Consider the following 27,432-nt stretch of genomic DNA (forward strand, 5'->3'; position numbering starts at 1 on the left):
GCAGGAGCTCTGGCATGTGTCTTTTTTCAATATTTGAAAGTTGTTTGGAGATTTCAAATATAATGGATTCAAACTGATGGGGATGTTTTGAGTATAAATCATACCAGGTGAGTAATGTGGGTTTTTTTTTGTTTTGTTTGAGACTGGATTTCACTCTTTCACCTGGGCTAGAGTGCAATGGCCTCATCATAGCTCACCACAGCCTCAAACTCCTGAGCTCAAACGATCCTCCTGCTGCAGCCTCCAGAGTGGCTGGGACTACAGACGCTATGCCCAGTTAATTTTTCTATTTTTAGTACAGATAGGGTCTGGCTCTCGCTCAAGCTGATCTTGAACTCCTGAGCTCCAGCAGTCCTCTCACCTCGGCCTCCCAGAGTGCTAGGATTACAGGCATGAGCCACCGTGCCTGGCCTTGGTGATTATTTTCTATCAGGTATTTATCCATATTCATTTTAGCCTAATAATAATTTTGTTCAAATACATTCTCTGCACTCTTAAGGCTGGTTTCATTGATCCCAAGTGAATTTCTTTTCCTAGAGTAAGGTAATTCTATGTTTGGCCAAAAGACTCAATGGAAAAATTCTACTTTATTCTACACAAATCTACCAGTCAGAAGTAATTTGGATATTATGTATATTACAATTCTGCTTGTCAGAATTCTGAAATGGAAATATTTCATATGTGCTAAATATTTGCCATTTCCCAGGGGCAGTGAGCTGTTTACGTACGTTCTGCTCTATGCCCAGCAGTGCTGGGCTTCCTCCCCTGCTGGTGTCCAGGGCACAAGCCAGAGAAGCTCAGCTCCATCTCTCTGTGGGCTCAGGCAGCCACTCCTCCTGCTTAATAAATAACTGAATTCAGTAGGGTAGAATTAGGAAACCACCTTTTTCTTCACATTAAAAAAGTAATGTAAAACGTTAAAGAATGTTTCCACAACTAACTTAAAATGGTATTCATTTGGACTTTTCTCAATTCTTGAAAACAGCTTCGGCGGGGCCTTTTGGGGATATTATTGAAGAGTGGTGTTTTTAGGTATTAGAAAGCCCAGTTCAGTCTAAAGCCAACTTTCCATCCTGCATGCAACTTAAAGGTTTCCTGTAAGGTCTCCACCCTCAGCTCAGCTCAACCCTGCCCCTAAACCTTGAGGTTCAGCGGTGGGAAGGATGGGCAATATTTGTTCTTTTACTCTCTTCTTTCTTCCCCTGTTTCACCCTCCAAACTCCTAGACTGTGGCTCTAGGGATATATCCATTTGGGGAATAAGATACTAGCTCCCCCTTGTGACAAGCACCTGCACACTGTGAGTGAGTCACTTGAAAGTCTTCCTCACTTGGCTCTGGGGGGGTGAGACCATCCCTGTCTCATCTCTACCTATAAATTCACCTCTGTAGAACTTTCTTTCTAATGAATCTCTATTTTTCTCTTTCACAGGATGCTGGGGAGATGAGCAATGGATGATTTTGGCTTCCTCTGAATAACTCCTGAGAGGGCATGTGTAGTTCCTCTGTGGGAGGACATTGTCACCTGTGTCAACAGCTTTGAGGCTTTAGCTAAACTTGTGAGAGGTAAGGAAATGTCTAATTATACATCCTGTTATGTTTGCATATGTTAAAAGTTATACTGAGAGGAGAAAAACAGGATTATAAGTGGAAGGAAAGGGATAACAGAAAAGATTATTGAGAAAATGGAGGGAAAGGAAAATCGGGGGAATTGGAGAGAGAAGACAAGACCGCTAACCTGGACATTCTGAAATTGTTGCTAATGTCTTGGCTTGCATTAATTCACTCTAAGCTATGCCTGCCTTTGGATGCTAAAGCATGATATTTTATTTGGAAAGAGTCTAATGTAGTAAAATAAGTGATAACTTTAAAATGAAAAAAAAGGCAAGGAGGAACACACTGCACTAAATAGCTAAAAATTATTTTTTTAATTGTAGCAAACATTGAAGTTGTTCTACCATCCATTTTCAGTTCCCTCGAGCGACAGCCATGGTGTTTAGAAGGGGAAACCTCATCTTCAGATCCAGAGGAGGGCTCTGGTTGCTCTAAACCACTTGGAATAATCCCATTTCCCTGTCATAGTGATTGATGCAGATGTAAGTCAATCAGGGAATGGCACTTTCCTAGTTAGATAAATTGGATTGGGGCAGCCCAGTCAGAGTGAAGCTTGAGACCATATGGTTTTAGAACCAGCAGTTCTCACAAGGGGCCTTGGCCTTTGCTCTGCCGTTGGATGTGAAGGAGTAGCCAGCATGCGTGCTGCTGGCAGTCATTTTATGAGGCCAGCCTGACAACAAAGCCATCATTTAGAGGCCGGCAATACTGCCTTTTACATCTTTTTGGCCAAAACTAGCCACATGATTATCTCTATCTTATGGAGAGTCTGAGATAAATCATTTTTCAGCGGGGTGAATTGACGCTCCCAAGAAAATGAAGGTTCTATTCATAAGAAAGGTTCTACCAAATTGGCCTTTAGATGACCCCACAGTGTAAGAAAAGCACGCTACCCTCATTTCTCTAGCATCATCTCTTGACACTTTTCCTGACAAATTCTATGCTACTGCCAAATGAACTTTAATTATTCCCCACTGCAAGCCAAGCATCCCCTCACATAACCCCGCTCACACGTAATTTCTTGCCCTATGTCTGCCTTTCTTCATAGGTTATAAACTCCATGGAAGTTCGCTTAATAGTGTCCCATAACTGACCATTGTCTTGATACACACTGGGTTCATAGTAAGTCTTTCTTTACTTATGGATGGAAGCATGGGTAGATAGATGGGTAGAGAATGGGTGGGTGGGTGGATAGATGGATGGACAAATAACCGAGTGGGTGGGTGGCTAGATGGATATATGAGTAGATGGATGGTTCAGTTCATTTATGGAAGGTTAGATGAATGGATGGATGAACGAATCGGTGGACAGATGACTAGATGGACAAATAGATCAATGTTACCTATACTCTCTCATGTCTGTGTTTACCCAAATGCTGCTTCCTTTGCCTAAAATGCTTTTCTCCCGCTCTCCACCCAGCTAACTCCTATCCACCTTTTAATATTCAGCTGAGACATTCCCCCTTCCAGAAAGCTCTCCCTGACCATCCTCCCTGGACTAGGCATCTTGCTTTTTGCTCCTGCAGTGCCTGGTGTAACTCTCTACAATTAGCTTTGCTACTTTGCTGTGCTGGGCTGCAGGTCTGGCTCCCCTTGCCTTCAGACGCTCAGCTGTCTGAGAGCAGCACCTGACTCTGAGTCTGTGTGCCCTGCACTGACCCCGCTGTCAATCATGGAGTAGGAGCACAAGAAATTTTCAATGAAGTTAGAATACAAATGAAAGTAATAAAGACCACATGTTCCTTGTTTCTAGAGAAAGACACGGCATGTGGAAGACACTGTGGATGAGGTGAATGAGGAGTTCTTCCAGCTCTCTTCTCCAGTCCTGGAGCTCCAGAAAGAGGAGGATGAGCCAGACCCACTGCCTCCAGGTGAAGGCAGCACATTTGTGGTAAGCCCAGCAGACGAGCATCTCAGCTCCTAAGGTGTCCAGGAGGGTGGGACCCGTGGAGTCACGGCCCCTTCCACAGAGAGGTGTTGGGACTACAGTAGCCAGCTCTGACCAGAGTGTCCGCCAGTCAAAGTCAGGTTCTGTTTTGTTGGTTTCATGAATGGAAAGCTTAGAGCTGGGGCTGGAGACAGGGAAGCTCACACCATCAGATTAGGTTGGAACTCTCTAAATTAATTCACAGCCTGAAAATACTGAGGACGGGCATGGAAAAGGAGCACTAACAATGGCTGTTGTAGATGTAGCCTAATTAATAGTGCACACCTCTGGGACCAGGAGCTTTCTGCAAGATGCATCTTCCATCCAGGCTGTTCCCTGTCCTAGCTGCAGACGCAGGAGAGGATGGAGAGGAAACGAAGAAGAAAGATAGAAGTGATCATGCCATTGTGTCTGCACTGAGCTCAATACAACTTTATTTGCTTAAAAATATCAAAAAAGTAAAGCAAAAAAGCCAACTTTATTTGCTAAAGCTTGCAGCCAGTCTCTGGGTGTTAGTTGACCAGTTTGATTGTTTTCGTACTGCATAACATACTATTCAACCGGACTTGAAGTTTCTGGCACCTTTTATGTCGTTTATCTCTACTGTGTGTCGTGTTCCCACTTTGCTATCGGGTCATGTTTAATCCTCTCTTCTAGACCCCTGGACTTTCGCACCGAACCCCAGTGCCTCACTTGTCCCAGCCTCGTCCCTGCGTTGCTAAAATTAGCGAAGCACCCTGGGTGGCGGAGGGGCATGGGTAGGCACCTTCTCACATCCGCCTTCCCAGTGTGGGCATCTGAGCTGGGATACCTTGAAATACCACAGAATCCCCTCTTCCCCTGCCAGGGAACACCCTCTGCCACAGTGACCCCAGGAGTCAGGGCCAAGGGGCAGGTTTTCTTCTCATTCTTACTCAGCAGGGAAAATCAGGTTGGTCCCTCAATATGGAGAGTTTCAGGAGAACATCGTGGGTATCTGGGTCTTGATGTCTGAAGATCTGGAATATCAACTCATCTTGGTCAAACTGACCTCTCAGTACAGAAATGATAAGAAAGGGCACCTGTGTCCACAAACAGCTGAGGGGACATTTCTCTTGTGAGCAGACAAGGCAGGGTGGGGCCCAAGGACTGGCCACGAGAGGCACAGATGCCCTTCCCAGTGAGGCTGCGGGAACTGTGTCTCTCACGGCCTTCCAGGGTCCCTGAGCCCCAGAGGTGGGTCCCCTCGGGAAACCCAAATGCAGATGCTGGCTTCCTGTCATCTCATCGCACCAATCATTCTTGCCCTGAGCTTTATCTGGACTTCCTCCACAGCGTTTGCTCTAAGCTGAGGGGTCAGTTCCTCTGTGAACCCGCCCTCCGTCCACCTCAGACGGGCAGCCGTGAAGGTAGCTCGACAGCAGAGGGACTAGGTAGGTGCAGGAGCCTGTCCTCACCTGCACTGAGGGGCCAGAAGAGCATGACTCGGTGAGGGTAAAGTAACAGGTGATCATCCTTAAAAATACATTTTATACAAATATCCCTGGTTTTAAGGAAGGGAAAATTAGGATTAGATGAGGGATTATAAAATATGCTGAGATTTAATTATTCAATAATCATTCTAAATTATTAAACATGACAATTGCATAATGATATAGTTGGCACTGTTGTGCATTACTGTGGTGACAGAAACTTGTGAACACTGTGTCTTCATTTGTTAATCATGATGTCAGTCCCTGGAGGGAGCTCACTGGCATCTTCCCATGTTTGGGGTGGATGTTGGTGCCTAGAGAGTGTCTAAATGACAAAAGTCAGGGACAAGACCACAGAGAGGGCTCAGGCTAGAGTGAGCTGAGAGCGTTCAGGGGTCACCTGTCCGTGTTGTGCATCTGTCATTCCCAGGTGGCTCCCAGCATCTCCCCTTGTGAGTGGCAGGAAGATAAACTTCACCCACTGGAGACAAGTGGCCCAGACGGAGAGAAGCTGGGACCCTGGGCCCTGAAGAGCCACCGGGCCCTGGAGCTGGAGGTGAGGAGAGTCCACCTGGCTCAGAGGATTGAAGACCTGGAGTGGAAGCTGTCCTTGCTCCTTCAGGCGGCCAACAGCAGTTCGAGCATGGGAGGGAGCTGGCTCAGCTGACATAGCAGCCTAAGGGGCACTGAGTCACATCAGATGCTGCATGGTGGCCACCTCCGGGAGGTGCCTTCTCACCGAGAACATGAACGGGCTCCTCTGGTAGGAAGGAGTGGGCATCTGGGGCCCGGAGTGTGTGCTGGTTTCACGACGTGCTCCTACAGGGAAACACCTGGATTTCTTTCAGAGCCTGGACCTCAGCTTGTGCTCAATTCTGCCTTGAACTTTCTGGGGTGGGGGAAAATAAACTGACATGGGTTGACAAAATCAGTGTGTGCTCCTATCAGAGTGTGTGCCCAGTTTTCTCACTCAGCTGTGGGCCGTGGCTTCCCCCAAATAACTTCAGTTGGGGCCCTTGGCTTGAGGGGTGAGAAGTGCTTGGGCGGGGCCTGAGAACATAGGTGCAGCCAGAGCACATCCACGCCCCATCTTCCATCGCACCTCACGGCTGAGTCTCCTGGGCCCCCAGTGTGGCTTGTAGGGAGTCCAAGTAGCCATGTCCCCTCCTGGCTCCAGCCAACCTCCTGGACACAGAGGAGGGTTCTGTCTGTGGCCTGGGCCTCATGACCACATCAGATGTCCGAGTACCAAAGGAGACTCTGTGAGAACAGCCAGAGCCAGACCCAGTCAAGCTGGAGTTCCCTGACCCTGGACACACATGGCCCTGCCCTCTGAGCCTGGCTCCAGCAGTTCCCTCCTCAGAAGGCCTGTCCCCTGCACTGTGCCCAGGTGAGATGTGCTTCACCTCTAAGCCCCAGCCCAGAGGCCTCTCACTCCATGGAGCTTTTTCCCACCCCTTCCCAGATTTCTACCCCGTCTCCACCACATGTCTGATTCCCACCACAGTCACCTGTGCCCTGGATGGCCCTATCTTCCAGTCGGAGCTCCTCAAAGCAGGGAGTGTCTCATTCACCTTGGCGTCCCTCTCTCACACACACAGACACGCTCACACACATGCACATATGGATGCGAACCAACATTCAGACACACACACAGACACAGTCACAAACACAGACCTGCATACTCTAACACACACGCACATATACCCTGAAAACACTGCTTTGCACCTACAGGGTAATAAGTGACCCATGAAGGCTTTAAGAATGTAATTGACTGTAAGGACATAGCTTCTAACCCAGAGATCACACAGTCATGTTGGAATGTCACACAAGCACACGGGAAACTGGAGAAAATGGTACAAAACTGAGTGCCAAACCCTGTGGGCAAACTAGAATGGAAGGATGAACTCGGAGATAGAACCCTTAGGGACAGCTTCAAGGCGGTGCTGACTGGATGTCAGGTGGCTAGAATTTAGACTCTAGAAAGGGGCAGAGAGAAGATTGCGTTTCAGGTTGGCTAGGTATCTGGAGGGAGAACAACATGCAAGGTATTGAGTAAAAAGAGGTGGCATGCATCCCTTTAGGATGAGGAAACAGCAGTAGAAAGTAGTGTGGGGAAAGTGGCCGGAGTCTCCCCCGGCTGCTCAAGTGGTCTGTCTGCGCTGAGTGGTTATCCCCTGACTGGAGCCACCATTGCTCTGGGGGTGTGAGAAGCTACACACAGCCCCAGGACCCTAGGCCAGGCAACGGGCCTTGGGCCAGATCTGCCAGCTTTCACCTGGCCTGTGGGTCTCCAGGCTGAAGTGAGAAGTGCATGGATGTGCAGAAAGCTTGGTCTCCACTATTCGCAGAGGATCGAGGAGGTAGAAACCAGATGGGATTTGAGTGGAAGACTTCTGGTACTACCTGCACTCGTAGGCTGCTGGTGCCCCTGTGCCTTGAGACAGTAAAAAGTCTGTGCTCTCAGGGCAGAAAGTCAAGTCAACTGTAACCAGACCACCAAGGGAAGAAACGGTCCTGACACCCAGAGTTTAGCACGTAGCTGTGCCTTCCCAGGAAACAAAAGGAAAAGCACTTGGGGCATCTCACTGTGTTGGAAACATTGCTTTAAAAAAACAGTGTAGCACAGCCTGTCAGTTTGGAGTTTTTCATGTGTACAGGGCACAAGCAAAGACATAACTAGAAATAAATATATACACAGACATAAATGTGGATATTTAGAAATATATGAATAAATATGCAACATAAATATATGTATCAACATATAAACTTAAAATATAAATATTTATGCATATAATATAGAAGTGCTGCCTGCCATTCTGGTGATCTTTCTCCATACAGGAGAAAAACATGTATATAAATGTGTGTGTGTGTATATATATATCTTTTATTACATATATGTATATATGCACATATTAAAAATTATATAAATATAAATAAATATGCATAAATAATATGTATTAAATAAATAAACATTATCCAAAAAGACAAACGCAAATACACACAGACTGACACACATACAAATATATTTATACTAGAGGCATCTTTCAATTAGAATAGATGCTTTTCCTTTTAACCTCTGAGGTGGGAGCAGACAATTTTGTCTCAGTATGGGTGGGTGAAGAAGGGGCTTTCCATAGAGATGTAGAAAGGCCAGGTCTGATCCCCCAGGATTGGCTGGAGGGACTGGGAGTCCTGAGGGGTAAAGGTGTTGGACTGAAGGACAACCAGGCCACATTGGCCACTGGGGTCTTTAAGGGGCAAGAAACATGGCCTCAGATACTGAAGGCTGCACAGTTCTGGGTAAGCTTGTTCTGGCCTTTTCCATCTGGATCTAAGGAAACCTATAGACAGGCATGAAGAATAGCTGATGGGAAATAAACTCAAATATAGATGTCTGAGGCCTCTTGCATAAGTACATTAGGCATAGAAAACAGAAGTCTGACTTGACAAATTTTCTGGACTTTAGCTGACAGGTCAAGGAAACCAGGTTAGGGGCAGATTGTTGGACATTGGCAGCCGAGGTGGATGGATGATGCCAGTGGCTAAGGTAGTGCCTACCTTGGGGGTCAAGGCTGGTCCACCCTGGCAGAGACGAACTGCATATGAGCAAGGTGGGAAGCTATATGGAGCCCTGAGGCCTTTTCCTGGCATGGGGCCTTGGACCAGGAGCTTTCCAGCTGACCATTGTGTTCGAAGGCTACTATCAGGAGAGCATGGCCATGCCGGAAGTCCCTTCTCTTCTATTCTCAGAATCTCAGGAGGTAGCAACCAAAGGGGACTTAATTTGAAGACCACCTGATAATACATGATCCCAAATGCTTTTGGCACCCATATTCACCCCCAAACAGGTCAACTCTCTGTGCTCTCTCCTAGAGCACGAGCTCAACTTTCTCCAAATACCAAGAGAAGAAAAGACTCTGAAGCTCACAGCCCACACACAGTTGCATTTTTCACATAGAGCAGCGGAGTAACATGAGGGGCTCTCAAGAAACACTGAAGCACAGTCTATCGGTTTGAAGTTTCCCCATGTATACAGGGAACAAAAAAACCAAATAACTAGAAATAAATATGTATACACACAATGTGCATAGTATTAAATATGTAATTAAATATGTAACATATATAAATATAAGCGTCAACATATAAAATAGAAATTAAAATATAGATATTTATACATGCAACTTCATAGCCCTGCCTACCACTCTTTGGTGGTCTTTCTCCATACAGGAGAGAAGTGTATGTGCACATTCACACATATGCACATATATACAGATACATACATGCATAGATGTTATATGGTTACATATATGTATACATATACATGTAAAAGGAAACATACATATACACACACACATATTATGTAAAGAAGCCAAACACATTTGTGTTTGTCCCTCCAGCCACCTAGTCTCAGCTACAGGAGACAAAAGGGCCACAGGTGTCTTTTCCTGCTGGTTTCATGTGACCATCCCTGATGGCAAACACCAGGCCTGCAGCTTTAAGTAATGTGCCATCATCTTCCAAGTAGGAACGCTGTCTCCCTCTGAACTTTTCAATCAGGATAGGTGCTTTTCTTTTTAACACCTAAGAGGGCTGCAGATAATTATGTCTCAGAATGGGTGGGTGGAGAAAATGCTTTCCATGGAGAGACAGAAGAACAAGGTCTACACCCCCAAGATAGGCTGGGGGCATTGAAAGTGTAGGTGGGTAAAGTGGTACTGGCCTGGAAGAACAGCAAAACCAGGTTGGTTAGAAGTGCACTGATGGTCTTTTGGCTTTTGGCTGCCTGGCTATTGGACCAGAACGCTACACAGTCCAGATTAAGCCTGTTTTGGCCATTTTCAGCTGGATCTGGAGAAAACAATAAATAGGCCTTAAGAACACCTGGATTGGAAATAACTTTGAAGCTAGGTCCCCAAGGCTTCTTCCATAAGTACATGGAACATGGAAAACAGACGTCTGATTTGATAAACCATTCTGGACTCCACAGCAAGTGTCAGACAAGGAAAACCAGGTCACAGGCAGACTGCTGGACACTATTAGCCCAGGGGAATGGATGATACTGGTGGCTAAAACTAGTACCTATGTTGTGTGGTTAGGAGGGTACATCATAGCAGATGTACACTGAACCTGCACAATCTGGGAGCTATCTAGCCCCTGTTTCAGTCAGATGTTCTTGGGCCAGGAGCTCTGCTACCTTCCTGGCTGGAATTTGGGTCCCAAGGCTTGAATGAGAAGTGTATGGCCATATAAGACACCCTTGTCTTCTATTCTTAGAAACTTGGGACGTAGTAAGCAGAAGGGACTTGATTGGAATACCACCTGATATTACTTGATCCTATAGTCTATTGGTTCCCCTATTCATCCCAAAATAGCCAGTCAACTCTCTGTGCTCTCTCCTAGAACAGGAACTCAACATTTCCCAAACACCAAGGAAAGAAATGGCCCTGACACTGTCAAAGTCAAAATAAAAATATAGAGATGAATCTATAAATTTAATTTTTTATTTGGGAAAGAAGAATTGCAACTCAAGGCATACATGCAGACTGAGTGGTCTTTGTTATGTCTGAAAACAAAGAGAAGTTTGGAAGTTTTATAAACACCAGAAATGTAATATATTCATTTGCACTAGTAAGGTTTGATGGAGCTGGCAAGTTTTGATTAGGAAGTAATGGTAGTGGAAAAACTTAGCCTTAGATTTACAGCAGGTCATTTAAAGCAATATTAGATAAAACTGGCCTCAAGTTCCCTGAACACGGTTTTAGCAGCCAGACTTACAGAGAATTGCATTGCTGACACATGTTATGTGTTCTCAGTGCTTTCCCCCACCACAGGCTGCTTCACTCTGTTTTAGTTGGGTGTGGTAAGAATGACACAGTTTTACATTTCCCCCTTTGGATCAATATCTTTTTCTGAAACAATCACTGATCAATCATTTTGAAGTTAGACGTAATTGTCCCTTGGTGCCAGGATGGACCTGTCCTGGCGGTCTCTGTCCCAGGTCAGGGGAAAGTATGAGGACCTGTCAGAGACCCAGGACACATTAGAGTAACAGAGAGGCCAGAAGGAAAAATGTTCTCTGTGCCCAGCTGTTTGGATTCCAGCATCAAGTTCCATCTTCTCAGTCCCACAGGCATCAGAAATTATCTTGAAGCATTTAGCCAAATTATATTATGAAGAGAGTTGGATTTACGAAGATTAGGCAGGCAATAAGAACAAAGCTTAAAATCATAATGAAATAATAAGCCCAGTTTGAATAATAGCTTTAAACCATGAAACTAATTTTAAAGGTAATCAACTAAACATACTGAAAAGTCCAGACATATGTGGTGAGTATTATTATATGGAGTCTTGTTTCAACCTCTTAGGAAAAGCCATTTACGGCACGGGAAATTCAACTTGTCCTGGTTTACATTTCAGTGTCTCTGGCTATAGCATCGGATAGTTTGGTGAACTTTCTGTGTGGCCCGTACATTACCCATAGACTTGTCCCTTGAAATTTATCTAGTTTCAGCTTATAGGGCTTAAGGCACAGAGAAGTTTGCATTTTTGTAATTTTTTGTAGGAAAGTTAGATAAGAAGAACACAGAAAAATTCACAAAATAATATACAGAGCTACAGTCGAATAATGAGTGTATTATAGCTTTTTTTTTTGGAAGTATAACTGTTTTTCTCTATATTGATCACATAGAAACCTCAGGTTTAATAACTTCTTAAGGCTAGGACCCCAAAACAAGGCAGACTTTAGGTTTTATTTACAGTTTTAAGGATGCTGGCTCTGGCAGAAAGTGAGTTTTTATTTACTTATTTTAGTCTAAGGATGCTTGAAGTCAGGCATTGTATGCATATTTTCAAATTTGATATTTTAGTCAAAGCCTTGGTAATAAATAAATCTGGAAAACAAACCTTTCAAGTAGACAAACAAAAATGCTTTAAATAAAAGTCATAAAGACATGATTTTATCAGTTATTCAATGTCATATAGTGAACATTTGTTCTGCTTAATCTCTGTTAGTAGTATCATGAATCCACCCATTTCTTTAGCAGAGTTCTGGAAATTTTTATTTAGTCCATTGTCCTTAAAGTTATCAGAAAGCTGTATTTAAGAGTATTTGTTGGAGGCTTTCTCTCTCCTCTCTCCCTCCTCTCCCTCCCCTCTGTCCCTGGGGGGAAAAAAAAAAAAAAACAGCGAATCTGTTGGAGTCTGTTTCATGAATCTGACTGTAAATGATTTTTAGAGAATTCAAAACTATAACCATGACAAAGAATTAGAATAGCCATGGTTAAAAATCTGATGAAAGTTTACAGTCAATAAGGAAACTTCACCATATCTATGACATATAGTAACCAGCATTATGACTGATAATATATTAGATTTCTATATACTTACATGTGTATAGAAATGATATTTTTGAAACATTCATATCAACAACATACCAATAAATGAAACTAAAGAAGATCTAGTATCACTTATCATTGGACCATGTTTCTTATACAATTTACCAAATACACCTAATCATTTAATATCCTTTTAAGATGGGAGATATGTATTTTGAAACTCTCCAGGGACCCAACTGGAAATTTTCATAATTAATTCTAGGTTAAAGATGCTTAAGTTAGAATTCAATTTGGGAGAGGTTTGTCAAAGATGTTAAAGGGCTGAAAACATTTGACCAATACAAAATCACAGAACACTGTAAAATAGTAGTCATTCATTTAACCAAACTGATAATCAAAAGACTTTGAAAACAGTACAGAAAGTTACATGGATGTAAAAACCTTCACTGGTAAGCCAGTAAACCGAGGCAAGAAAGTATGTTGACAACTTTGAAGACATTTCTAATTTCATTTTATCATTAATTTTTAAAACAATTAATTTATCAAAGCTTTTCTTGTCCTTTGAACTAAAAATAATTTGATTCAATTACTAAATATTTTGAGTGCTCATTTATTTAAACCAATCAAAATAGAACTTTTTCTTTTTTTTGAGACAGAGTCTCGCTCTGTTGCCTGGGCTAGAGTGCCGTGGCGTCAGCCTAGCTCACAGCAACCTCAAACTCCTGGGCTTATGCAATCCTCCTGCCTCAGCCTCCCGAGTAGCTGGGACTACAGGCATGCCCCACCATGCCCGGCTAATTTTTCTATATATATTTTTTAGCTGTCCATATAATTTTTTTCAATTTTTAGTAGAGACGGGGTCTCCCTCTTGCTCAGGCTGGTCTCGAACTCCTGAGCTCAAACAATTCGCCCATCTCGGCCTCGCAGAGTGCTAGGATTACAGGCGTGAGCCACCACGCCCGGCCAAAATAGAACTTTTGAAGGGATTTCTTGCTGACTATACCTGATTTTATTATGTAGGCATTACATATGACATAATGTATGTATATATGCATCAATATATCTAAATATATGTATTGTGTGTATATATATATATATATATATGTACACATAAAAAAGGTCTTAAAGTTTTCATTTTAGAATTTTAGTCATGAGATAGTAAAACACATAAACTCACCAGTTTATAAAAACCAGTTGGATCTAAATCATTTTTTCTGACAAAATGGCATAAGGTTAAGATTTTTTTTAGTAGGCCATCTTATAAAGTCTGTGCACCCAATTTTCAGTAAGGCAGTTTGATTCAGTTATCAATATACTGGATTGTACAAACAACAGTTAACTGTGAAAATGTGACTGAAATATGTGAGAAGGCTGAAAACTTATGAGTTTAGAACTCTTATGAGTTCTTTTAACAAGGTCTGACAGTAGTTTCTTGGACTCATTCTTTGTCGTTGAATATAATGTCACCATTTCCTTTAGTATAGGGAGGGTGTCTTTATAGGAATTTTACATTTTACTTTTAAAAAAAGTATGAATGGCAAAAATATTTCTTAAAAAAAATCTGGTTTTCAAGAGGGTTTATGTTTTTGATAAGCAGTCTGACAGAATAGCTAAGGATTTTGTAAAAAGAAGAGGTTAGCTAAGGGAACAATTAAGAGGAGGAATTGTAAAAGGGGAAGAAGAAAGTTCCAGAAATAAGAGCCCAAGCTTGCTTTGAGATATTTTGTGGCCAGGCAATCTTTGGGTCTTGACTGATTTTTTTTTTTTTTCAGCTTCAAGGTATCAATGAGATGTGCGTATCTTATTTAGAGTCTACAATTTTATAGCCATGGTCAGCAGAGAGAGACCAAAAGGCCACAGGAGTCTACCCCTGTCAGTTCCCTGTGACCCTTCCTATATGACAAACACCAGGTCAGGGACTTTAACCAGACCCAGGCCCAAATGCCATCACCCAACAATGGGAAAGCTGTCTATTGTTCCAAATCTTGGAGGATCATATTTTATTCTACTTCTCCACTGACAGCCTCTTTTCCCACCACTCATACTGAAAAGTAATTGTCTGCACCAGCTTTAGGTATTCAAAACAGAAACACATTTTCTGATAGAAAGATTTGGAAAAATAGACAGCTTTATTTAGAGTCTGTAATTTTATAGCCATGGTCAGCAGAGAGTTCAGCTGGCTGGGAACCCACAGGCCCAGGGGTGCCACCCTCAGAGAGCCTGAGGCAGCCCCGGGGTGAGCTCCGCCAGCCCACGTAGGGGCCCGAGTTGCAGCCACACATGCAGGCCACGCGGCAGCAGGGACAGAACAGCCCCGAGTGGCGCGTTCTGGAGAGTGTCACCAAGGGGGGGAGGGGGAGGGGGGCGGTTTCCCACTGGCAGTTGTGCGCATGCGCAGTGACGGCTCATTGTCACGCGCACGTGAGCAGTTGCTTTAACGGTTCTGGCGGTGCTTGTGGTCGCTTGGCTGTGCTTGGTGCTGCCTGGCCATTTACAGCTGTCAGAAGTTGGAGACCAGGATTTCCCTTGTTGGAGGTCGTGGTAGATCGGATTGTCCTCACTGCACTGGACTCCCGAGGCGGGGAATAGGCAGGGGGTGGGCTGGGGTGGGGTGGGGTGGGGGTGCGGGTGGGCTGAGGTTCCCTCGAAACCGGCAGCCGCCACCATGAGGAAGATCTTCTGCTTTGGGGCAGACAAGGGTGGGCCGCCCTCCGGCCCCTCCAGCCACCATGGCCAGACCAGAGAGGGCCTGGAAGGCGAGGCTGGTGACAGCGCCTTCCTGCAGCCACGGTACCACATCTGGAAGAAAGATCTCAGCCAAATCCACCAAGCTGCCAGCGCCGGTGACGTCCCGAAAGTGGAGCAGATCCTTTCGCTGAAGAAAAAGGTCTTGGATGCCAGAGATAGAAAGAAGAGGTAATGGGCGCGGCCATCCCGGGTTGTGGGGGAGATGCCTTTCCCAGACTGGCAGGAGCCCGGGGAACTGGCGGTGAGGGAACCCGGCTGTCCTCCCTGCGGGCTCCGCAGCACCTGGGACGTGGCACCTGGGAGGGGTCCAGCGCCAAGGCCAGCTTCATGGGCAGCAGCACAAAAACAGGACTTCAGCTGCTTCCCCGTCCACTCATGACTCCCCTTCTAGGACAGCTTCTTGCCAAGTTTAGTTACTTAACTAGCACAAGTATACACGGTGTTTTATTGTTAATGTACACATTTTAAATCATTATGTTATATACCTTATGGGAAGGTACATAGTGAGAGGAATAATAAGTATACTATAAATAATTCTGTGCTAAAACATCTTAGCAAGAAGTTCAATATCCATTTCATGTCACTGTACACCTATGAAAATGTGTTCTTTACTCAGGGAACTTAGAAGGAAAATTTGAAGTGGGTATATGGTACCATAGTCTTCAATAGGAAGACTCATTTTTCTGAAAATATGAGCTCTTTCTATTTTATCAATTTTACATGAGCTAAATAAATGTTATAAGGTTTCTAAATTTTTTAGTTAACACATGCTGTCTTGCTTTTACTATTGTGATGAGATGAAGAAAAATTTTGTAATGGAGTAAGACTTGCTCTTCTAGGCATCCAAATATGCTATGAATTTCCACAAATTAATCATTTATTAGCAGTTGAAGAGATAGATAAATGAATGGAATAGAATAGAAAATCTAGAAACACCCAAATGTATGAAAGAATTTAAAACTTGATGATGGTGACAAATCAAACAAGATAAAAACTGACGTCTAATTTAAAATTGGGCAAAGTACTTTTTTTTTACAGATCTACAAGTGACCTACAAACATAAGAAAAAATATTAAGTGTCCCTGCTAAGAGAAGGATTTTAAGTTAAAAGAGAAATGAGATACTGTTAATCTATCCTCGAAGTTTGTAAGAATGAAGACATTAAATACTAATATTAAACATGGAAAATACTTATACTGGTGCTTACAGTTTATGTTGCTGATTTCTTTTCAAATAGACAACTTGGTGGTAACTACATACAAAGGAGACTGACGCGCTGCCTACTACACTAAGGAGGCAACTGGAACTACACATTTAAAAATTGTATATGCCCTTTACCCATCAATTGCATTACAGCAAGATATCCTCAAGAAATAGAGATCATACAATTTGTTTTTCTCAGCACTTAAAATAATACGGTTTTAAGAGGAATGCATATGATGGCTTTATAAATCAATTAGATTGTGTCCATAGATGGAATAATATGTCACCATAGAAGGTGGCATAGGTACATATGTGTGCTGACATGTAAAGAGTATTTAGGTATATCAAGTAAGAATAAAAGTCAATTTGATTATTATACATATACACAAACACACTGTGGTCTCATGTTAGCTTAAAATATGTACACAATGTGGTAAAATTTGTTATTTCTGGGCAATTAGCATGTACGATTTAAAAGTTCTAGTAAAAGTTTGTCATTAAGGATATAATCCCTGGGAAGAGCAGTTATATGAATCTTGCACAGATAGAAGTAATTTCTTAATTTCTATGAATTTATTTTAAAATTATTTTGTGGATTGGAATATTCCACCAACTTTTATCCCTTCAGAAGTAAAGGGAATCTTTTCATCTGTGCTTGAAGATTTTATTACATACACAGTTTTTTAATGTGCATCTGTTTTGTTATATAATTTATTACTTACATGCAAAAATTTTAGATGAATCATTATAGTTTAGGTGTATCATTATGAAAATGAAAAATAGGAAATATAAATGTTACTATTACAAAGGTATTACTTTATAGGGGTTTTCTTTCAAAATATTTAACTCTTGTACTCTGTTTTCTCAATGCATTTATTCATCAAACATACTATGAAGACCTGTTATGTAGCAGACGTATTCTACTAACTTTCAGGACACATCCATCCTTAAAACTATTTACCTGACCAGCCTGAGCAATTTGAGAAATTTAAAATTGGAGGATTAGGACTTAATTTCAGTTAAAGTCATTGCTCACTCCTTTCAAACAAAAGCATTTCTGAAGGTAGACAATTGTAAAAGATGACTTTAACTGCCCTTTTAAAATTTGTAACAGTATTAATTATTAACATTAAACGTTCAAAATATCTGATTCTCACACAGTGTATAAATCTATATATTGAACAAATGGGGCATACCTATTCATTCTAGTCCTGAGTTTCTTTTGCTCTGAAGTTATTTGAAAATCAAAGTAAGAATTATTTGGTATTAAAAATTTTGTTATTTCAACCTTCTTTTCCATAGTACTTTTAAGAACTGAAACTTACATAACTGCCAGTGAAATAACTAGAACTTCCATAGACCTATTGTATATGCCCTATTTCACTTAATGTAAGGCAGCATTGATTTTGTGATGTCCCGTTATTTTGCTTATCAATGAGATAATTTTTCTATGCTGCCCATTGTAGTTGAAATAAATCATGAATAAAAGGTGCTGTTCCAGTATCAGTGATGTTAAAATGTGAGAAAATGAGCACCCTAGCAGCACTGAAATACAATGTTATCTCTAGTCTTTAAATAAATCACAATGTAGGCATAATTGCATTATTTTGCTTAATTAAAATGTTATCTTTGTTAAGCAGTAGTAATAATTACATTATGTAACAGTCACTGAGCTGTTATTTACATTAGGAACTGTTCCACATACTTCGTACAGATTCTCATTTGAGCATGACAGTGATGTCCTATGAGATAGCTACTATTTTTTTCTTTTTGCCTATTTTATTGAAGAGGAAATTGAGGCACAGAAGGGCTAAGTGATAGATAATAAGTTTTTTTTTTTTTTTTTTTGAGGCAGAGTCTCACTCTGTTGCCCAGGCTCCAGTGCCATGGCATCAGCCTAGCTCACAGCAACCTCAAACTCCTGGCCTCAAGCAATCCTTCTGCCTCAGCCTCCTGAGTAGCTGGGATTACAGGCATGTGCCACCATGCCCAGCTAATTTTTTCTGTATATTTTTAGTTTTCCAGCTAATTTCTTTCTATTTTTAGTAGAGACAGGGTCTCGCTCTTCCTCAAGCTGATCTCAAACTCCTGAGCTCAAATGATCCACCTGCCTTGGCCTCCCAGAGTGCTAGGATTACAGGCATGAGCCACCGTGCCTGGTCAATAGCTCATAATTGATAGAGCTTAAAGTAGGATGCAAATCCAAGTTGAACTGATACCAAAAGCCAATCTCTTTCTATTAAAATAGGCTGCTCTTTTATTAATCTAGTGAGAAATAGCAGCTAATAAATATTGTACTTTCTTCACAAGAAAATTAAATATTTGCTTTAAAGGTAGAAGAAAACATGCTGTTTAATATTTATAATTACATGAATCATTGTATATTTTAAGGTAGTGCACTACAATTTCCTAAAAATCTCTCTCACTTTCATAGGACTGCTCTCCATTTGGCCTGTGCCAGTGGCCATCCAGAAGTAGTTACTGTCCTGGTGGACAGAAAATGCAAGCTCAATGTCCCCGACAGTGAAAAAAGGACAGCTCTGATTAAGGTATATAGCAGCCACCTATTGCAGCATGAGACGGATTTCATTTCAATATACACAATAAAAACAAATTTGTTTCATTTAAATGTAACTAGTCGGTGGAATCTTTGGAATGTTTCTTTTGAACTCTTAGAATTTATGATCTATTTCTTGATCTGATACTGATAGGCGGTACAATGCCTGGAAGAGGAGTGTGCCACCATCCTGTTAGAACACGGTGCCGATCCGAATCACAGTGACGTGTATGGCAACACAGCTCTTCACTATGCTGTCTATGGCGACACCCCATCGATCGCAGCAAAGCTCCTTTCACATGGCGCAAATAAAGAAGCCATAAACAAGGTAGAGATCAATGAACTGTATTTGAAAAATATCAAACGCTGACATATGTAACTGTCAATTTTCCATATTTGGAAGCTCAAACGTTCCGTGAATGAAAATATTTTGAAATACCTTAATTGTCTTAAAATTTTACTTAAAATGTTTATACATTTAAAGAAGCATTAGAAGATGCAGTTTTCTTTTCTACATTCATGGTTAATATTTGTGAAAACCCTGCATTTGTTAAAGGAAAACTTGTTAACTTTTTTTTGAAACAAGTGTTGTGTTTTTTTTTTTTTGTTTGTTTGTTTTTTCTATTTAGTATAAAACAACCCAGGGGAGCCAAATTTGCCCTGCAAATACCCTTTATCTTATACCTGAAAACTAAAGCATTATATAGTAAATGGAAGTCTTGCTGCTGCTGACAGGTTCCTTAGAAATGCAATTTATATCAAAGTGACTTATCTCTAATTGGCAAGTCGTAAGAGAGAGAAATGGAAAGGGAAAGAGAGAACAGTCAGAAATATGCAGGAAATTTGGAAATTAGGTAATTTGCGGAAAATACAATGAAGAGTTTTTTGTGTGTTTACTTGTCTGTTTGTTCTTGGTTTCTATGTTTAGACAAAGTGCTCTTCAGTTTTACGGAAAGTAATTCTTAGTTTGGGAAAGAGTGTTAGGGAGTTGTAAACTTGCCCAGAAATCGATGTTAGGAGGACTCTGACGAAAGCAGATTGGCAGTGAATAGGTGGTGAGGATGTGGGAAAGACTTGAGAAGAGGGAAGAATATCCTGCTCTTGCCCAAACAGCCACTTATCCTCCTCTTGCAGAAACAGCCACTTCGACAAGACTCTACTAGAATTTCTTGTTGGGAAGGTGGAAGGTACAAAACTTATAAATAGCAAAATCAAGTTGCATTTTGAGTTTCTTAGTCCCTGTTCTAACCCTGTGCAGCAAGACTAAATGGAGTTTTCAGCAAATGACTCCATCTCTCACTATTTCCTGTTTTGGGCCAGATCTCCAAGTGATAAAGGGCCTTGGCCATGTGAGAGAGACCGGACATTGAAGTGATTGCCTGCTGTGCTAGTGCTCAGCTAGAGCCGTCTCACAGTGACCGGGGAACATTTTTTAACAATCTAGAAGTCTAGGCTCAGCCCTGCAGATTTTAATTTAGTAAATCTAAGAAGGCCTGGATATGTATATTGAAACATTTCCTCAAAGCTGGGTGCAGAAGCGTGTGCTTGTTGTCCCAGCTAGTCTGGAGGGTTGAGGCAGGAGGATCACTTGAGCCCAGGAGTTTGAGTCCACCTGTGCAACATAGTCAGACCCTCTCTGTAGCCAATAAAAATACTTTTCTTCAGATTCTGATGCATTCCTATTTAAGAACCACTGAATAAACAAATATAATATAGAAATTCCCATGTTTCAAAAACATAAGAAATCTCCAGAAGAATTGGAGTTTGATAGATGCTACTTCCTTCAAATCTCTCCTTTCTAATAATATTAGCCTGACTTTATCTGCCTCTCTCTAGCTCTGTGGTTGAGCAGTTCCAAAGAATATTATTGGCAACATCTATCAGCTTATGGAATAACACCCGTTTCCTGCTGTTTAGCAATCATTCACTGCCAGTCAGAGGGTCTTTAGAAATCTGCTTATGGACAGTCTTTCAATAAGTAGTAACGGGCCCTTTCGGGATTTCACATTTCTTTGTTATCATTCAGGGGATTAGTTCAACAAATGTTTACTACAAGCAAGGCGTTCTCAGTTAGCACAGTAGCAAATCTTGAATCTTTTATTCAGGTACAGCTGTATTATGGACTATCTCAGTATGTCTGTTAAGTTCATACAGCTTTGACATAATGAGGATGGCAGTTTTCAACACTTAAAAGCATGAAGTTTCCAAGAACACAGAGAGGAATTCTTTTAATAATTTAGTTTTAGCAGTCTGTGAACTAGTTAACCATTTGGGTAACAATCTGGGAAAAATAAACACAAGTAGACAGTAAACAAGTAGATGTTTGAAAAATTCTTGTTGTGGGTATTATAAATCTTAATAGCAATTTTTATTCCATATTGGGGCTTGATATTTTGGTAAAACCTATGACACTAAAGAAAACAAAGATTTCACATGCAAGTACTTGCTTTATACATGACTATTTGGAAACATCATTAGTGAATTTTAGAACATGAGACTATAGTCAAAATGCAGCCCATAAGTAGATTTACTTTGCCTCGATAAGTTGAGTCCGCATGTAAAATTTGGGAGACATGCAGGAACCTGGGTTTCAGGCTTCCCTAAAGAGTCAAGCCTATTGTCCCTTGAGCTCATATGTTTGCTGTGCTGTGCAGAATCTTCCCCCTTTATACAAGGTGTATGTTCTCCAGTTTGCTTCTGTGCCTATCTAGATATTTCACAGGCTCAGGACATCTACTTGCCTACCTAAGCATTTGAGAGGACAAAGCTTGTTTTTTAGTATTTTTTGAAATAATTTCAAGGTTTTCAAGACAGTTTATACTTGTTTAGAATGTATGTCATCTATATTATAATATACATTTATCCATTAGTAATATGGTTGAATTTTAGAATATAGAAATTTTTTTTAAAAAATCAAGTTTTTATTATATATACCATAAAAAATCATCATCCTATTGGAATACCTATAAGCTTTTTAGGTTACACATGGTGAGAACGCTGAATCCTAACCACTAGACCACGAGGGAACTTTACCCATGGTTATAGTTGGCTAGGCTGTGTGTAATGAAGACAGCATTATATCTTTCTCCTCAGCATAAACTCTATAAAATGCAAATGATTTAGTGGCTTCCATTGTGCTAGCAATAATCCATATAGATCAGTATTAGAACTCTAATTGATAAGCCATTATATTTTTATTTCTGATTTATATTTTGCATGAAGTAAAAACCAACTCGAGTACCAATTAAAATAGAAATCAGAATACAAGTGGATTAAAATAAAGCAGATAGGCATTAGCATCCCAGGATCATCAGGATAATTGAGGAAAAAAATCATAGTGAGCCTTCTAATAACTAAGATAAAAATCTGTCACCTTGTCACAGGAGAAACAACATGGACCATGAAATAATGAGTTGAAATTCATTTGAAACCTCTCTCTTTTATTCAGAGCCCATTTCCTTCGTGACCCTTTGGAGAAGGAGTACCTGACATTGGTACCCTGGGGTCCTACACTACTGTTAGAAGAGAATCACATGAGTTTGTATCACCTGGAGGAAACCTCTACATTCACTGGAAAGTTCTTAAAACTGTATCTCTAAAGATTTAATTCTTCACATGTTGTTTACCAAAAAAACTAAATAATAATAATACTTGTCAAATAGAGATCAGACAAAGCTTGAGAGATTTCTTTAATACTGGACATACGATGCACAGTTTTGCACTACTTCTCTAGCCTGGATGGTCATGGAATCTTCCTTTTGGGGTACAGTGTTTAACTTATGGTATCTAAATACTCTTTGGAATATCATTTAAAAAACATTGCTGTAGGTACAATAATTGATATTAATTCAATAAAAATCCTTGAAGCATTTATTACTACATCTTAGGGTTTGTAAATATGGAGATAAAAGATACAGCCCCTGCCCCCAAGAAGCTCTTGGTTTAGATGGAAAACAATAAAATAAGTACAGCATATCATGGTAAATGTTGTGATAGAAACAAAGATTCTTAGAACCCGGAAACGTTTGAAATGAGTTTTGGAGATGGCAGGAGTTAGCCTGGAGAGGCAGAGGAGGGGAGTTTCTAAGGGAAGGAGCAGAACAGACGGGCGAGTGGATGAAACTACCTTTCATTTACTTTCTGTATGATACATTTAAGTTCATAGGCTCTTACATCAAATGTTCAGTTCAGTTGAGAAATATGAAATTTTTTGAATGATAAATTGATTTTTCTGTATTACAGGATCACCTCACTCCACTTCTACTTGCTGTAAGTGGAACTAAAGAGGAAATGGTAGAATTTTTGATACAGAAGAATGCAGATATAAATGCAGTAGATAAAATGAACAGGTATAGTATTTAGTGCTTTTTTTTTAAATGTGAATGTTATTTTAGGGTAGTAAGAGTCACTCAAGTCAGAATTATTAAATGAATGAGAAGATTAACATAATTGTTGAGAGGATAGAGTGACAAATATCAACACAAATCATCACTTAGGTAGAAAAGCAATTATTTGGACTCTGGAAGCTAAAGAACAATATGCAGTAGGATTCATCATCTCTCATGATACTGACTGATATTTGTTATTTGTAATCTGATGTTTTTGATCATGTGATCTTATATCACCTAAAGAGGTTCCATATTAGTTTTAATGAAGTGTGGATTTTAACTTTTAGATCACTTTATGACTCAATATTGACCTTCTTAATACTTTTATAGTATTTTTTTAACTTCTTCTTATAGAGTTTTCCTTCAAAAATGCTATATGAAACATAAATAGAAGTTGAAAATCATTTTTTCTTTGGGACCACTCTTTTGCCTTAAGTGCTTTCTTTGAAAAATATTGATGTTAGGTGATCTGTAAAGGATTATTAATTGCTATAACTAGATACTGTGGGTTCATCAGTTGTTTTCCTTTTTCATTTCTAATGTATTTTGATTTTTTCTTTTTAATTGTCATGAGAAAAGGGAGAAAGACAACTTTAAGTGGATAAAATTTTTCTTTAATGAAGATAAGTCATAAGTGGATGATAAAGGGAAGAGACAGCTTTTCATTCATATAAAACCGGGTTTAAATTGTAGCTTTCCCACTTGCTAGGTGTGCGACGTTGGGAAGACCACTTCCCACCAAATGTGTATTCTAATATGAGAAGGAGAATAACACTATGCCCTTCCAGGGTGGTTGTGTACAAGTAAGATTATATATAGAACATTGAATTTAGTCCCCAGCACATGCTCATCAACATCATTAACTGAAACTACTATGGCTACTATTTTCACCATTACTGCTAATGTTATTGGTTAAGCCTGCAGATAGCTCTTACTTAACTGACCCCTAGTTGACTCTGAATTACAGTTCATTATGTCAAAATAGGGAAGACATGGAGCATACTTCATGCAATGCTTTGCTTACTTTAGATAAGTGATCTCAGCAGAGAATGACCAACTTCTACTATGTCATACCTTAATGGGACAAGAAGCTACGTTTTTGTCCCTTCCTTTTAACCTAGGTGGTAATTTACAAAGAGGCACGCTTGAGCACCCAAGATGCTTGTGTCTGTTAGTACATATAAAAGGTTAATTCTATACTGATAGGCAAAATATTCAGCTGGCAATGTATATCAAATTAGCATTTTAAATAACTTTATTAAAGTTCCCAAGGGTGAGGTTATCTCTTTGTTATTTTAGAACGGCCCTCATGCTTGCTGAACATCATAACTCACCAAGTATAGTACACCTTCTTGAGGAAGGTATGGATGTTTTTTCTGAAGATATCTCTGCATGGACTGTGAAGGATTATGCCAATACTAGTGGTTTTAATACGTAAGTATTTACATTAAAAGACCAGTGAACACTAAATCAAGGTTTAAAATACTTTCAAATTTTGTATCTTATACATCAGGTGAGATTTCATAGTGTGTTTCAGGTAGTGTTGGAATGGCAGTGAATTAGTCGAATTCATCAGCCAGAAATCAAACAAAAGGCTAAACTAGTTAGAAGTAGTAATGGGTACAGAATTCATCATCTCAAGACTTTCAAGAAACCTTTATCATTAGGGATGGTATCAGCATCATCCATTTCATTTGAAGAATAACTCTTGTGCATGGGATTATATGCCACATGTTTGATCCTTCTAATTAGTTATTTGGGTCTTGAAATGTCTACTTGACAGATAATGTTGTAGTGTCTTCTAGGGGCTATTTCCTATAGCCTCCTCCTTGAATTTTTCAGGAAATGAAATGGTTCTCTAAATGCAAAGAAGACAGTTCTTTTTACAAGTCTGAGAGAGGGGAATGAAAGGACACTTCAATCATTCTATTGTTTCATTTATTCTGTTATTCCATTTGACACTGGTCTTGCTGTCTGGAAATGATTGACCTTTGCAACCAGGATGCCCTTACAGATTCAGATCCCTCAGTCTTCATATGGTGATCCATATTTAGACTTCAAGGCTACATACACATTTTTTGAGTTCGTGCACGTATGCTCAACCATTGTTCCTAAACCACCAGTACCCTGCTCTGGCAGCTGGGCCTCCTAGCTAGAGCCACACACATAGTGAGCAAAATGGCCCTCCCTCCACACTCCAAACCTTATGTGGAGCCCTCATCTCAGCCTAGACTTAGCGTAGGTCTTTATGGTAAGTTATCCTTTGATGCCCCTGATTGTCTTCCCTCTAGCAAATAGTTGAGATTGTTCTAAACTGTCAGAGAGTTTCAAATATCATTGTAGGAAGACATTAGAACTTCCTTTTTTCTTTGCTACCAATTTGTATGCCAAGGCTCCTTTTGCCTGTGTTTAGTGCCTTTTTTTTAAGTATTGGAAAGTCACATTTCATCCTTCTGCAGAGTAATGGTCACTAACTTGTATCTGGTCTCTCAAGTGATGTGTTTTCCATAATAATGAAAATCTCCCAAGCTACTTGGACCTGTACCTGAGGTTTCTTAAATTCTTTCAAATTCTACCTCTTAGGGAAACCATTCATCAGAATTCTCTGAGCTAAAGGTAGGTTAATTGTTTGGCTCTTCTGTTAATACAATACATACATACATACATACATACATACAGGAGGTTGATTGGATTTAACAGGGCCAAACCTCATCCCTGACTCATCAGTGTCCATATAGGGCTTTGTGCTTGCTTCATCAACACATATACGAAAATTGAAAGAATATAAAGAAGATTACCACGGTCCGTGCCCAAGGATGACATGAAAATTTATGAAGCATTCCATATTCTGTGCAGTCCTGTGAACATCATTTGACTATTTGCTGACTAGCTCTGAGGAAACAGTGTATGTCAAAGCAAAACAGGTGTGACCTAATATTAAGATTGTGAGTTTCACTAACAAGAAATTTGTGTAAAGTGATGTATGAAATGACAGTGGAGTTGAGTGTTGAGCAACATGTATAATGTCATATGCAAATATGTTGTTGGTACTGGTCTCAGACATGAGAAAATATGAACCAGAATCTCCTTCATTGAATCTAGTAAAAATAAAAGTAAGGTTTTGCCTTCCCCATCACTTGGAGAGAACATGGAGATTAAGCATCTTGCTAACGAAGATCTGCTGGTTCAGAGTTTGAGTAGGTAGAGAAGGAATAGTAGCAGTCCAAGGCAGGTCTTGACATTTGTTGATTATTCTGCCTTTGGTGTGATTGATTAGCTCAGTAATGGGGGTAGAGTTATGTTATCTAATTTAATGAGATAATATATTTATTAATAAATTTTGTCACAAATTATGAAATAGCTGAGATACCCTGAATTACAAGCCACAAAGAATAGGACAACTAATAATCAAAATTAGGACTTAATAACATTTTCTTGAAACTTCAACATTTCATTCAATATTGCAGCCTAGGGAAAAATGCAGAATGGGTTGTATTTGGGATTCTAAAATAATTTCAGCAATTAAATTAAAGAACAAAGTAATCCATTACTTGACTATTTCTTCAAGCACTGTAAAAATGTTATAGTATTAATATTAAATATTTATAAAAATGTCTATTAAGAGTGACACAAGGAAGAAAAATCGTCATGTTTTGAAGACATTGAGCCTAAGACAAGCAACTTTTCCATGAACAAATAGCTGTTGGTCATAGCACCTAAGACTTCTTTTAAGTTCAGGACACTTTTTGTTATGTCAAGCGTACTCTAGTTTGTTGACTGAACTATGCTGCTCACACTTCATGAGGACTTCACCTTAGTTTTTTATTCTTTAAATCAAAGCATAATAAGTTTGCAGTGCTTACAGATTTGAAGTGTGTGGGCTAATTAAAGTTCTGATATTAGCCCTGATTTTGTTGAAATACTCTGAGAATTTCACATATTTGGTAAACGTTTTCATATCAGCATTAAAATAGTAATATTACTTATTACATTTTTATACATAGCATTCACCACCAAATTTCAGAATATAAAGAAGAAAAGATAACTGACGATCTTTCTGAAAACAGCAATCCAGGTAAGACTTCTGATAGTGAATTACTCTTGGTCGTTCTACCATGGATAAAAAAATAAAGAGTAAGGAAGTTTTGAGCACAAAAAGGGCAGTTAAAAAGTCAATGTGTAAATTGTGTGCATATTTTAAAAATTTGTT

At 40.2% G+C, this 27,432-nt stretch overlaps 1 protein-coding gene, 1 long non-coding RNA gene and 1 other non-coding gene across 4 annotated transcripts; all 3 read left to right on the forward strand.

The window, feature by feature from the left end:
• Window positions 1-385: 385 nt before the first annotated feature.
• Window positions 386-5,917, forward strand: LOC123626447. Of its 2 annotated transcripts, none has more exons than XR_006730852.1 (6): window positions 386-433; window positions 1,431-1,564; window positions 1,970-2,094; window positions 2,661-2,734; window positions 3,365-3,502; window positions 5,420-5,917. It is a non-coding gene; the product is annotated as an uncharacterized LOC123626447 (long non-coding RNA). The 2 variants fall into 2 exon arrangements; XR_006730853.1 differs by lacking the exon at window positions 386-433 and adding an exon at window positions 930-1,299.
• A 9,074-nt stretch (window positions 5,918-14,991) lies between these two features.
• Window positions 14,992-24,660, forward strand: LOC123626714 (putative ankyrin repeat domain-containing protein 20A5). Its single transcript, XM_045535950.1, has 5 exons — window positions 14,992-15,242; window positions 18,712-18,826; window positions 18,989-19,162; window positions 23,077-23,183; window positions 24,522-24,660. The coding sequence occupies exons 1-5, from the start codon at window positions 14,992-14,994 to the stop codon at window positions 24,658-24,660; spliced, it is 786 nt and encodes a 261-aa protein (XP_045391906.1).
• Window positions 24,661-25,966: 1,306 nt separating this feature from the next.
• LOC123626747 lies at window positions 25,967-26,073 on the forward strand. Its single transcript, XR_006730988.1, has one exon. It is a non-coding gene; the product is annotated as a U6 spliceosomal RNA (small nuclear RNA).
• Window positions 26,074-27,432: the final 1,359 nt, after the last annotated feature.

The sequence above is a fragment of the Lemur catta genome, chromosome 22 (assembly GCF_020740605.2).
Source record: "Lemur catta isolate mLemCat1 chromosome 22, mLemCat1.pri, whole genome shotgun sequence".
Lineage (NCBI taxonomy): Eukaryota > Metazoa > Chordata > Mammalia > Primates > Lemuridae > Lemur > Lemur catta.